Source organism: Echeneis naucrates, chromosome 12 (assembly GCF_900963305.1).
Source record: "Echeneis naucrates chromosome 12, fEcheNa1.1, whole genome shotgun sequence".
Lineage (NCBI taxonomy): Eukaryota > Metazoa > Chordata > Actinopteri > Carangiformes > Echeneidae > Echeneis > Echeneis naucrates.
Window position 1 is genome coordinate 12659763 of NC_042522.1, and position 12826 is coordinate 12672588.

Genomic DNA, 12826 nt, shown 5'->3' on the forward strand with positions numbered 1-12826 from the left:
CTGTTTATTTTGGTCCCCCCATATAAGATACTTATTTCATTTCCTAATACTATTTTCAGTCAGAAAAAGACTGAGGTTCTTGAGAAGGAAAAACTTCCAAGTGCTTTGTTTGACATTTAAGAAACTGTACATTTATATTATAAATCCAAACCATGCGACATTAGCTTATTTAGCCTTGGTGTTGTTTGCACAGTGCAACAGGGCTTGACTGTTGCTTGCTTATGGACAACCTGCATGATCACCTAAAAAGCCCTAAAGGATTCTTACGTTGTTATGGTTCAGCAGCCTATGCCTGACTTGAGTCTACCACATGCCTTTCCACTTGACTGCTTGTTGTAGTAGGACAGTTAACTAGCTGATTGCAGGATAAAAATTGTGAAAACGTGCTGCTCAACCCTGCCCTCCCCTCACCCCCCCCCCCCCCCCCCCCCCCTTAAAATCAGTGACTTCTGCAAAAATGATACTGCCTGTGGAGTCAAAAAAAAAAAAAAAAAAATTTCAGACAAACTGAGTGTGAAAGTGCCATTTCCGCTGTGTGCGTGATGTATGTTGCTGTCTGGCAGAATCTTATTAACCTGCTTTTCTCTGTGTGACATGACAACATTATTATTTTTATTGCTGGGGGGAAAAACAGAATCCTTCACATTCGCACAAAATTTCTGCACTTATTCAATTTCTAACCTCCTGGGCAATTAGCTCAACACATCAGACTACTGTTTGCAGAAGATCCAAAAATCTCTTTTTCTTTTCTCTGGCTGTAGAAATATTTGACAGAGGCAGCAGTACGCCTTCTTTCCAAGTTTGTTGCTTGGCAATGCAACAGAGTTCCAGCTAGATTTCCAGTGAAATGATTATTTGAAAGGAAGGAGGAGGAGGAGGAGGAGGAGTGGATGGTTGGGGGGGGGGGGGTTGCTTCGCGATGGCCATTGCATACTGGTTTTAATGTGAAAAAATAATTGTTTACTGCTCTATACCAGCTAATATGTAGCATGCCAAAATAACCGGTCAGCTTGCAGCTTAGAAAGATTGGATCTTGATCACTATGGGTATCATCATGTTTTGCAGTGAAATGAAAATGAAAATCGAAAGTGTTGTTATTCATTTGAAACCCTGTGGATTAAAGCGTCCAGGCTCAGATTTTTCACTGTAACAGGCTCGGTGGTGGAAATATGACCCCCCCCCCCATACACACACACTAACCCGTGTTAATGATTGCCCAATAATAACAAGCCCAGCAATTGGGTTCACCTTTGTACAGCAGACACATTTAAGCGTGCCTCCCACAGCCTTATGACTTCGGAGCGTGATTTATGGATACTGTACCAGAGAGAAGATGTTGGAGTGGCAGTCCTCAAGGCTTGCCCCGTTAGCCACCCAATTCGCTGTTGTAGTCATAATCGTCCGCCGTTGGGGTCGTCAGTGCTGGGCATGTCGAAATCCTACATCGGTATCCAACACCGAGCAGGGGCTGACAAATCGGTTCCCTTCATAGTCTGCCAAAACACTCAGCTCCAGATAATAGATTTGGAAAGGTGGAGGTGTGTGTGGGGGGGTGGGGGGATGGGGGGTGAGGGGGGAGAGGGGTGAGGGTTTGGAAGGGGGGGGGGGTTGACAGAGGAATGGGCGTATTTCAAATAGAAGTGCAGGATGCATCCATAAACCCCCCCACACACTTGGCAGATCGCTAATGTTGTGATGTTGTAAATCCAAGCGTGTGCGGGGATCAAAACATTGTTACAATCCGGGTCAGGCGGCTCCAAATCTGGGCATTGTCAAAGGCGAAGAGCGCAGCAATGCAGCCACTGTATCCATTTCAATCCACACACAGAGGAGGATCAGCCTGCTTCCATATCAGTCTTTCCGCCGATACTTTCCTCACTAAATGAGCATAATCCATGAGAAAAATGACTCCTGTGTTCCGCGCAGCCCCGAAGGGAGAAGGAAAAGAAGAAAATGTGGAATCAGAGTCAAAAAACTTCTTTCAGATATATATATATATATATATATATATATATATATATATATCTGAAAGAAGATATATATATAGCCGGTTCTGTGAAAACAATCAAGTTAGAGCCGAGACATTACACGCAGGATATCTGATTCCGTCTGCTCCACCAGCCGATGCACCACTTGTGATAGTTTTCGAGAATTGCATGAGCTATTTATAGCCTTTCTTTCTTACCACAACCGTTTCTCTCACAATGTAGTCCGGTGCTGCCTCCACACAAACAGGCGCTGCGAGCAGGAATGTCTCTTAATCCCTCTGTTGCTCTTGAATTAAAACGGACCACAGAGGAGAAAGGGGGGGGGGGGATCACTTATTTCCAAAAGAAAGAGAGAAAGAAAAAAAAACAGAAAAAGAAACTACCCCACCACCACCGACACCACCACCACCACCACCACCACCCTCCTCCTCAAGTGCTCCTGCTCCGTGGCAAGGCGGGCGAAGTCGAGCGGGTTCCCTGTAAAAAAGCCTGGATCATGAGTCAAAGCGTCCAGAGCAGGAAAAAAAAAACTATTCTTCCACTCCACCAGCAGGAAAGCGACAAACAGGCTTCTGTAGACGGAGCTCTGAAAAAATCCTTCCTTCCTTTCAGTTTTAAAGCATTACGAAACGTCCTCTCGCGGCCGCAACAGCCTCAATCTTGCACAAAAAACAGACAACAGCTCTCATGTGAATATACGTGTAGATATACACACACACACACACATATCACATATATACATATGCGTGTGTGTGTGTTAGTAAATGCACAGTTCAAGCAAAAGTGGCAGTCCTTATCTGGAGCCGATGTTTGACAGAAAGACTGTGTTGCATGCCGCAGAATCGCTCTTTATAAAGCAGCTCGACATTTAAAACGCGTGTCCTCCTCCTCCTCCTCCTCCTCCTCCTTCTTTCTCGAGAAATGCTCTGATTATTGAATTAGATCCTCAATATGTACCCGACGTCCTGAGCGGCGGCTCCTTCCCTCATCGTTAGTTTATCCCTCGGAGCGCGTTATTTCTTATTCTTATGGTCGCTAGATGAGCAGAAGTGTGCGGGTCGCTGGCTGCCGGTGTCATTCTCACCCTCTTGTGTCTGTTTGCTTTTACGCCGCTGAAGCTCTCTCTCTCTTTTTTTTTTTTTTTTTTTTTTTTTTTTTTTCGCGCACCATCGTCCAGCCCACCTCGTATTGTAATGTAATGGCGGTCGGAAGCGTACTACCGAGACTCGCCTTCCCATTTGGCCAAGTTTGCTCTCACGTGACCGAAGTCTGGGATTACAGTACTGTTTAGTGTCTTTGATATGAGACTGGATGCGACGGCGGAGACGTCGTGCCAGTCGTGCGCCCCGGTAGCCAGCGGTCCTGGAGAGTTTCTTTGTTATTCTTACATCAAGCCTGTCCTCGCTGTTTTCTGCTCATCTGTGTGTTAAAGTGTTTCAAAGAAAGATTATGTTTATGTGATGTGTGTGTGTGGGGGGGGGGGGGGGGTTGTTTTTGTTTTTTTTCGTCACTGCAGCGTCTCAATCTGATGCATTGGTTACATAATGTAACTGTGTTCTCACAACAGAGGATGTGACAGACTAGAGGTCAGAGTGACTTACTGTGTTCATACTGTTTCAGAAGACACGTCTATGTAAACTAGTTTGCTTTTGCTCTCAGCAGATGTGTGACATTATAAGACTCTGATCTTTACTGTGTGACATTATCACTGTGAATATTTTTTTAGAAGCATTGTTTGCAGTTAAACAAAGTGAGTCTACGCAGAGCTGTTAGTTGGGTTATTAAAGATACTGAAGTCCCTCTGATGAATCCCCACCACTCCAAGCTTTTTTTTTTTTTTCAATATGTTTCCTTAGTCACTGTTTCCTGGCCAATTATATTTTCTGCAAATCAATATTGAAATCAATATTTTAATATATAAATCTCATTAAAAAAGAAAATATGTTTTCGATGAAAGGGCTTGTTCGTGACAAAGAATTATCACCCATTCTGCAGCTCTGTGCAACATTTTATAATCATTTTCAGCTCCGTTTTGTTTTTGTTTTTTTGTGGCCCCAAAGCGTCATTGTATCGGTTCAGCTGTTTTTGTTAACCCACTGTGTCCTCACTATACCCGCACAGCACCAAACTACAGAAAGACAATGCTCGAGACTGGCCTGTTGAGCATGTTGTCGCATTAAAGCAGCTGAAGAGCCAGACATTTCCCCCCAGGACTCACTATAGTGAGCAAAGCAAGGGGGTGAATGATGGATTTACATTACAATTCATTGTAAATGACTTTATGTCAGTTGTGTTGTGAGATTTTTGCCCCCAAGTGGCCAGAAAAATAAAACAATGCAAGCTTGGATGGGGGCAGTTCTTTCAAGGAAATTCCTCACAAACTCAACAAGTTTAATTCACCTGTCCCATACCCTGTTCTGAGTTCCCCTGTAATTATTACCAGATGACTGAGCTCTTTCCGGGATGTTATTAGGAAATTACAGGCTGTAAAACACACCATTTCATGTCATTTTAAAATTCTGGGGAAGATATAATGAATTATGCTGTTGGCCTGTAGTGAGTGAAGTTTAAAAGCACTGGAATTAGCCTTTAAAAAGAATTATGCATGAGATTTAACTACAGTGTAAAAACTTCCCACGAGTTCGACGCCGTGTCAGAAACAAATACTGGAGGTGTGACCTCAGTGAACTGTTCAGCAGCCACAAGCCTGGTTAAACTATAACTGTATTTGATTCCAATATGCAATCACACACTGAGATATATTGTATCGCTACTTTCCAGTCATTTTGCTTTGTTATATTTGAATTTGAATTGTAATCAGAATGCACTGTTGTATGTTCGCTTACACTAATTAAATTTCTGTTGTTTTCTCCGATCTCCTCGATTGCAGGGGAAAATAATTGACTCTGAGAAGCAAGAGATTAATAATATAACCGCAGCATCCACAGAACAGACAAGGCAGGAATCGGCACATCAAATTCTTGTGGTATTATTAAACATTTATCAGACTCTAAATGATATATAGCATTTAGAGTTTGCTCTTTCCGTTCTTCGTGAGCCAAAGTTTACTCTACATTCCCTTAAATTTGTTAGCTTGATTATATTTCAGTCAATAAGAGAGATTTTTTTCCAACCAACCTACAAGATGGACTGGTGACCTGTCCAGTGTGAGCTAGGATTGGCTCCAGCAACCCCCGTGACCTGGAAACAGATAAATGGTTGAAGATGAGTGAATGAATGAATGAACCATCCTACAGTAAGCATGATGCTATAGCTCAATTTGCTCAAACGTAATCATAATTTTAGTCATTTATAAACATTAACAAAAAAAGTCAACAACTCCAGGCTTTTGTGTACAGATTTTCCAAGAGTTCTTTAAACAGATCCAATGGGTAGTTTACTCAGTCTTTTCAGTTTATATTTATCAGTCAACAGGCCTTTTTTTTTTTTTAATCTCTCCATCACATTGTCCTTCACAGAAATTTTTTTACGTGTCACATTGAATTGAATAAGTCTTTTCATTTGAAGTCATAAAGCCCCAAGGACTTTGAAATTCCCACACATTGTGGAAAAATACCTAAGTATTATCGGGCTCTTTTCAAAGATTTATTTTGCCAGTCAGTGTATCGGCATGAAGATTCAGCCGAGACTTTGTTTAAAACTTAATTGCTAACAGACAATGACAAATGAAGTTTCTTCTTCCTGCTGGGTTTTCCATGGAGTGGAGTCAGCCTGTACAAATAATAACACCGCTCCCTTCAAGTGAGATGTCTGCGTCTGTTAGCGGTGGAGGAAAGAAATAATGTTCCATTTTAAAGTATTTGTCGACAAACAGTTGATAATCATGGACAATACAGATAAATATTATATGACCCTATTATTGTTTGTCTGATTGATATTTTTTTGAGATAATCATTGAAGTACATGACACATGGCAAAATTTATGTTGCAAGATATGGGAGTTTCCCCCACCACCGCATGAACCATGTAACTAGATTCACCGTGGCAGTTGTTGGATTTCTATTTTATAATTTATAGGTTGTTCTAGGTTGAATGCAAGATCATTCTTACATATATGACATGCTACCTTGAATTGTAAATCTAAAAGTGAGCTATTTACAGACAATTGTATTTTTCTTCAGCAGCTATATATCCCAAGAAAAGATCATCAAACACTGACAGATCCAGTCCATTATGAAATAAGCCCGGCTCTCACATTAATCACTCCATACAGCTTTATGTACGTGAGGAAACAGTTTACAGCTGGTACACATTGCCACAGAGAGGGAGCTATGAGTCCGGTGATTCCTCTTACATCTGAAAAGCAGGAGGGGAGGATATGAATCAAATGGCTGAGCGAAAGCTTAGCCTGGCAGTTATTGATCCCTTTGCTCCAAGAGTGATCCAGGCCTCATTCGAAGACCCCCACCCTCTTTTTTGTTCAATACATCCTTAACTGCTTTGAAAAGACTCTCACACATAGTTTGGCCCACTTGGTGTAGAGGCGATGGGATGAGATGCTATCAGTTTGAACAAATCTATTTCAATATGCCACACATTTCCTCTCATCAGGCCCCCACTGACTTGATCTGTGTGTGAGAAGAAAAGATGCATTACTGCTCTGATTGAAGATAATATGTTTGTCTAGACAACGTATTTAGACTTGTTCAGAGTCGAGTGGATCAGCATTTGTCTGTTTAATGAGTTATTTGCAGTTTTTATAGTTTCAATGGAAAATTTTTCATCCTGTTAAAATGTCGCTTGGTTTTTTCCTCCAGGTTTATTTAAGCTTCCTAAAACTTAATCACAAGCTTAAATATTTCCTCTTGAATTAAATATATATGACTAAGGCAGCAATACAAGTCACACAATATACATAAGATAGAAACATTACGCCAATAACTATTGCATCATTCGATGTTTTACCCCTCTTCTGGAAATTATTTTTAGTAATAATCAACTTGCTGGTCGCTACTTTAGGAAGGACTGATAGATACAAATAGTAAAAATAATCACCTGGATCAGCTGGAACTATTTAGGGGTATATAGGGTCTGCCAATACTAACAATAAACCGCACCTCAGTCATTGTTTTGTCTCAGATGCTGCAAAACATTTGAAAGCGTATGTGAAGGAACCTTTTTTTCAGAATGAGCATCTAAAGGAGCGTGACAAAAGGAAAGAGTAGAGGAAAAAAACTATAACATTTAAAACAAGCTAAATTGTTACACATTTTGCAGGAAATTGGGTTTATTAGGTCCCATTGCTCATAGTTGGAATTTGATTTCAGAGCCTTTAAAGCATTACAAATGGCCATGATGGCGTGCATTGTTTTTCTAAATGTTTTGCATTCAGCCAAATGTTAGAGTGCTCATTATTAATTTAGCAAGAGCATATCGCTAGGTATTATGCTTGCACAGATAACAAAGGGCGTTGATTCTTCATGAGAAGAATATGTTTTGAGAACAAACAGTGGCCTCACAATATCTTCATTAGTGATTGATGGATCACCGTCCACTAAGTTAACACACACCTAGCAGCGAATTCTCTCCATAAAATCAGATGAGAGTTTCTCCTTTCTTTGCGGCTCCAATACCTCTCTGGCATTTCCTGGAGCGCACAGATTCTGGCTGAGAAGAATAGATGGTGTGCATTGTAATGAACATGGGCTGACACTGCCTCATCCATCATTCCACCCGGGAAAATTATAGCAGTGCCAAAGAGAGAGGGCGAGAAAGAGAGACTTTAAATCATAGAAAGTCTACAGGTCTAACTCCTCTTAGACTGTCGTCAGCTCATTGTTATTTTTTTTTATCTGCCCAGTCCACTTCTGGTTTTGCTCTCAGAGAGCCAGCGTCTGAGTGTTTGTCTACCTGCCAGTTTACTGTATCTGTGCTGTAACTCTCTTTGTATAAGTCACCTTGAATATGCCTTTATTGGTCTCAAATCACATGGTCTTTTTGTGCCTGCCTACTTGTCAGCCAGACTGTCTCCTTTTGTTTCCCTGAAGTTGACACCGTGACTTACAGTTATTTACATTATTGAATAATCTGTTGATTATGTTTACAGTTAGTCAGTCAGTCTGTTTAATGGCTGGAGATTGTGGAAAAAGTCCTCCCTTTCAGAGCCTAAGCTGACATCTTTAAGCTGCTGTTATCACCAGACACCTAAAGGTACTCAATTTACGCATGACCAAAGAACAAATCCTGATGCTTAAAAATTTGGGACCAGATGATTTAGATTGTTTTTAACAATGTCCATATCATCATTCGGTTGGACCACATCTTTTTTTATCAAAGCAAATATTAGTCTGTCATGATCCCCAGAGGATGAATCCTACTGTCTTTGGTGAGCCCTTGCCTTTCCTCTAGTGCCCTCATGACATCTCTGCAGTTACTGGATGGTTTAGTGAAGTTTCATACATTCTGTAATGACGCTTTCTGTGCTGCTCATGATCTTCTCTCCCCCTGGGAGCCTATTACATCCAGTATAATTTATCTTGATGCTGGTTTAGTTCTTTTGTGACTTTATGCACATCTCTTGTTTGCCAAAGGTTTGTCTCTAGGCACAGAAGCATAATTAAAATTTTTCAAGTGTTCATGTGGATTTTTTATTTTAGACTTTGCATACCTCTTTGCATATGTGTGCATGCACTATGTCTGTGATTTGGAGTGATTCAATCAAGCACTGTGAGGACTGTAGTAATGGTGTTTCCACAGAATATTGATTTCACGATGAGCAGACGATGTCTTTGTAAGATGGCTTGAGACATGGGAAATTAGATGTTATCTCTTAACAACAGAAGATGAGGAATAATTTGGTTTGTTATCTGATTTGGAATTATGTCAAGATGTCAAACTCACTGATACGCAAATGACGTGTCCTGCAAGCATCCTCTAATGCTGCAGACAGGGATGATCACCGCAGATATACTGAGACAAGTGCATGAAGTGCAAGACGGTAAACAAAATATAGATTTTAATTTAAATTGCAAATAGTAGATTCAAGTTATGCAGGAGACAGCCTGAAGGTTAGAGCAAGGCCTTTAATCCCATGTTGCCCCAGTAACCCTCCTCTGCAGACACTATGGAAACCTGGTAGTATCGCATATTTCAACCCTGCAAGTAGGAGAATATAGCCCAAGCCGTGTGCAGCGCCTTCATGTAGAAAGATTACCACAGATAGTGTGCTTTAAGTGACCAGCCAGCATTTCCACTTGGCTGCACCCTCTGATGCTACCTGAACAGAATTCAGTAGGAGCCTTCAAGCTCCTCATGCATAATGTATTTCTGATGGTCTGCTCAGTTTTCATGTTCTCCTAATTCATTTCACGAAGCGAGAGAGAGAGAGCTCTGGCAGAATTCAGAGCGCACAGCGTGTATGAGTGTACACTATCAAATCAAGACTCACCATTTCACCATTGACACTTTATTTGTTGTTCATTTTTGTTTGCTTTTGGGGAGGAATATTTCACCAATACATATTTATCGATCATAGTCCTTCCATTATTTTTTCTATGTAAAGGATGTTATTTTCCAATATATAACTTTGGTGGCAAGTATTGGTTTTGTAACTTGTATATTAGCTTTATTATATAAAATGATTCAATTGAACTGTATGTATTCTCTGATTTGGTCACGTCAGTTTTTGCCACAAATGATGTATTTGTCCTGCTTTTGTTTTGATCAGTTTTAATATATTGTAAAATTAGAATATCTGCCTTAATTTTCTAATGATTTAATTTTAGAATAACTGTGTGCACATTTTTAGAATAAATCACTGAATGGACAATGGTAGTAATGTGCAATGTACCTATAATTTGACCCCCTTCAAGAGTATGGATCTAGATTAAATCAACATCAACACATTGCGTGATCCATCAGAATTCTCCACACTCTTGGTGCACACATTTCAGAGACAGAAACTGATATTTGTTTATTGCTCAGTGGCACAGCTCTGGTCTTGCCCTTCTTTCTTTTTTTTTCTCCTTCCTTTATTTCTTTTGTGCCGTGATTTGATGTGCCATCATTGTTTTTTGTTTCTCCTCTGCTCACAGCATAAAATCATTCATGAAAATCAATCCAAACACAGCCCACTCGTCTGTTTCTCAAAACGTAGCCTTCTGCTGACCTCAATAAATCGACCGCTGAGCATTAAACATTTCAGTTAGTGCCCTTAAAGTGGCCTTTCCAAAAAACATAGTCCTTCACTAAAGAGGAGGGAATGAGAGCTCTGAGAGAGACAGAAAGAGAGAAGCATAGTAACCCCTATTGTAGTGTAACAATATCAAACCCTATTACAATTGATTGTGTCTGATCACTTCAAATTATACAATTCATAGGGGAGGGCTCATACTCAGTTTGCATTTTTTACTCATAAGTCAAATCCAGATTTTTAGCCGGAGTTCCCACATGCAACCTCTGTTTTTTCTCAAGTCAATTGACATTGTGTTACTGAGGGTTAGGCTTAACCCTTTGATATTTGTGGTTGGTGGGTAATAAAAATAAAAACAATGATCATTATAATCAGAAATTAATCATAAGTAGGACTGAATTAAGAAAAGTAAAAGAAAAGAGACAGCACTTGGTAAATTCTGCAACCATTTGGGGGGGGGGGGGGGGGTTCAACATTTCTGTTATAGCTCAGGATTAGACATGCACAGAGGGAGGGACAAGGAGCCATTGAGGATCAGGGTGATGTGCTGCCATCAGTTCAAACCAGTTAGACGATCTAGCTGCTCCATTGTCCATAATCTAGTTGAATTCAGGACCGTGACTTTGGGTATATAAACAGCGTAGTCATAGCAGTCAAGTATTGAGAAAATGAGTAAATAACTTTTTCCAGATCTGGGTGTGATCTTATTAGTTTGATTCTGGGGATGGTTATTATTTGGAAGAAGCAAAGTTGGACAACTGCTGTGGTATGTTGTTCAAAACCTAGTTTTGAATCCAACAATACTCAGACTTCACATTTGTAAAGACGGAATAGACATCATGCTGAATGAGAAAGATGGGATTTTGTGACTTCTTGGGTTGTAAAATGTTTTCTGCCATCCAAGAGTTAATATAATTGTCTTTCAGGCAATCTAAAACAATCGTTCTAGGCTTTAAAGGTGACCGGGGTATATTTATTTGTCATCTGTGTAGTAATGTAAAGAGAGATTATAGTTTTCATATTTGGCTGTGTTGAAACACGCAGATATAAAAAATTATTTGGGCCTTAAATCGAACCCTGTGGTACACCAAAGGCCAAGGACCTCAGTCCAGCACGCACATCTTGCCCATAGTATTCATTCTGCAGGCCAACTCCTTTTTTCTCATGTAAACCTACTTAACTTTTCATAAAGTCATCTCCAGTCTTGTATGCTCTCAGCTGGCAGGTACTATTTAGCTCCAAAGTATACTTCATTTTATCATCGACACACAGCACAAAAGCAGTGAAGAAATTTGAAATCAAACTTCTTCATTGAACAGCATTTTTAGTGGTTTGGGGCTCTTTGAAGGGGCAGGTGCTTGAGAAAAACTAGTGAGACCAAAGACTAAACAAAGAACTGCTCCATCCTTCCACTTTCAACATTTACCCAGGACACAGAAAAGGTGTGAAGTGGAAAAGCCCTCATTGCCAATATTGTTTTGTTTTATGAGTGAATTTATGGATTAACACACAGATGAAGGTGATATATTTGTCCAAATGAAGCCCAAACAAGGCAGCTCAAATGAGAGGTTTATTAAAAAGCTCCTCCACTTTGTACTTATATGGCTTCACAGCTGAAGTGAGACAAAAGGCAGTATTATGAAAGTATATTAAAGGATGGCACTTTCTTTGTCTTCTGAGTCATTTGGTTATTTATATATATAGTAATAGAGTAGCACTTAGAAGCTCAAATAAATTCAATGACATCACAGCTAACAGGAAATATGAACTTTTCAGAGGTTTCTATTGGACTCACTGTATTACATTTAGAATCAGTAAGACAATATTTTTTGTTGCATTATGGAAAGAAATAACTATACTATGAAAAATATATCCCACATCTTTAATTATTTTAATTACATTATGTTTTGAAATATAATCACACGCCCTTTGCAAATAGCGTTGCTCTGCGTGCACATTAATTTAGGGAAATGCTTGCAAGTTTGCTTGCAATCACAGACTTAATGCAGTATTTTGTGTCTAAATTCTCTTTGAAATCCAAACATTGTAAGTTAAAATGCAGCACAAGAACTAAATAGAAACAAGGAAACATTGAGAAATATGAGTATGTATTCTTGCCCTGGCTGAAGACTTGTTTTTCCTGCATCGAGCTGTATGAATATCAGTGTGGGTTGTGGGGGTGGATGCAATTGAAAGGCTAGGAATTCTTAAGAAAAAGCAGTGAGAAGGAGAGAGGGAGGTCTTTTGGCCACTTGTGGCCTTCACAACCCAGGCACAAATCATAGAGGGACATGGCAATCGGAGTGACAGATGAACAATGCTCCTATTTTCCAACCCCCTGTGAACAGGCCCATCCATCACAGAAGGGGAGATTAATTCAATTCATCAGCTTTTTGTCTCCTTGGGCCCCCTAATGCCACCTGATATTGCTCAAAGGGGACTTATAAGTGTTTGTGGATTTGATCTGAGCCTGCTCGCTTGACTCTGAATTAAAACATTACTCTACTCTTAACAGTACACTGGTTTTGTCAACAGCCTGACAGTATATTCTGCCATAATTCTGATCAAGATGAAATCTTATGAAAAGGAAAATTTTTGCCGAAGGCTGCAAACAAGAATACACACGAACGCATGAAGTGAGGAGAGCTTTTTTGGGAGGGTCCGCTGGTGGTTTCGGGGTGTGTGT

General features: G+C 40.1%; 1 protein-coding gene across 2 annotated transcripts in view; it reads right to left on the reverse strand.

Annotated features, from left to right (window-relative positions):
* The window catches only part of LOC115051809 (mediator of RNA polymerase II transcription subunit 13-like), a 67297-nt gene extending 64983 nt beyond the window's left edge, over positions 1-2314 (reverse strand). For both annotated transcript variants that reach the window (XM_029515481.1, XM_029515480.1), the window contains exon 1: positions 1324-2314. In XM_029515481.1, coding sequence (XP_029371341.1) covers positions 1324-1395 — 72 coding nt within the window. In that variant the 5' untranslated portion in view covers positions 1396-2314. The remainder of the gene's footprint in view (positions 1-1323) is intronic.
* Positions 2315-12826: the final 10512 nt, after the last annotated feature.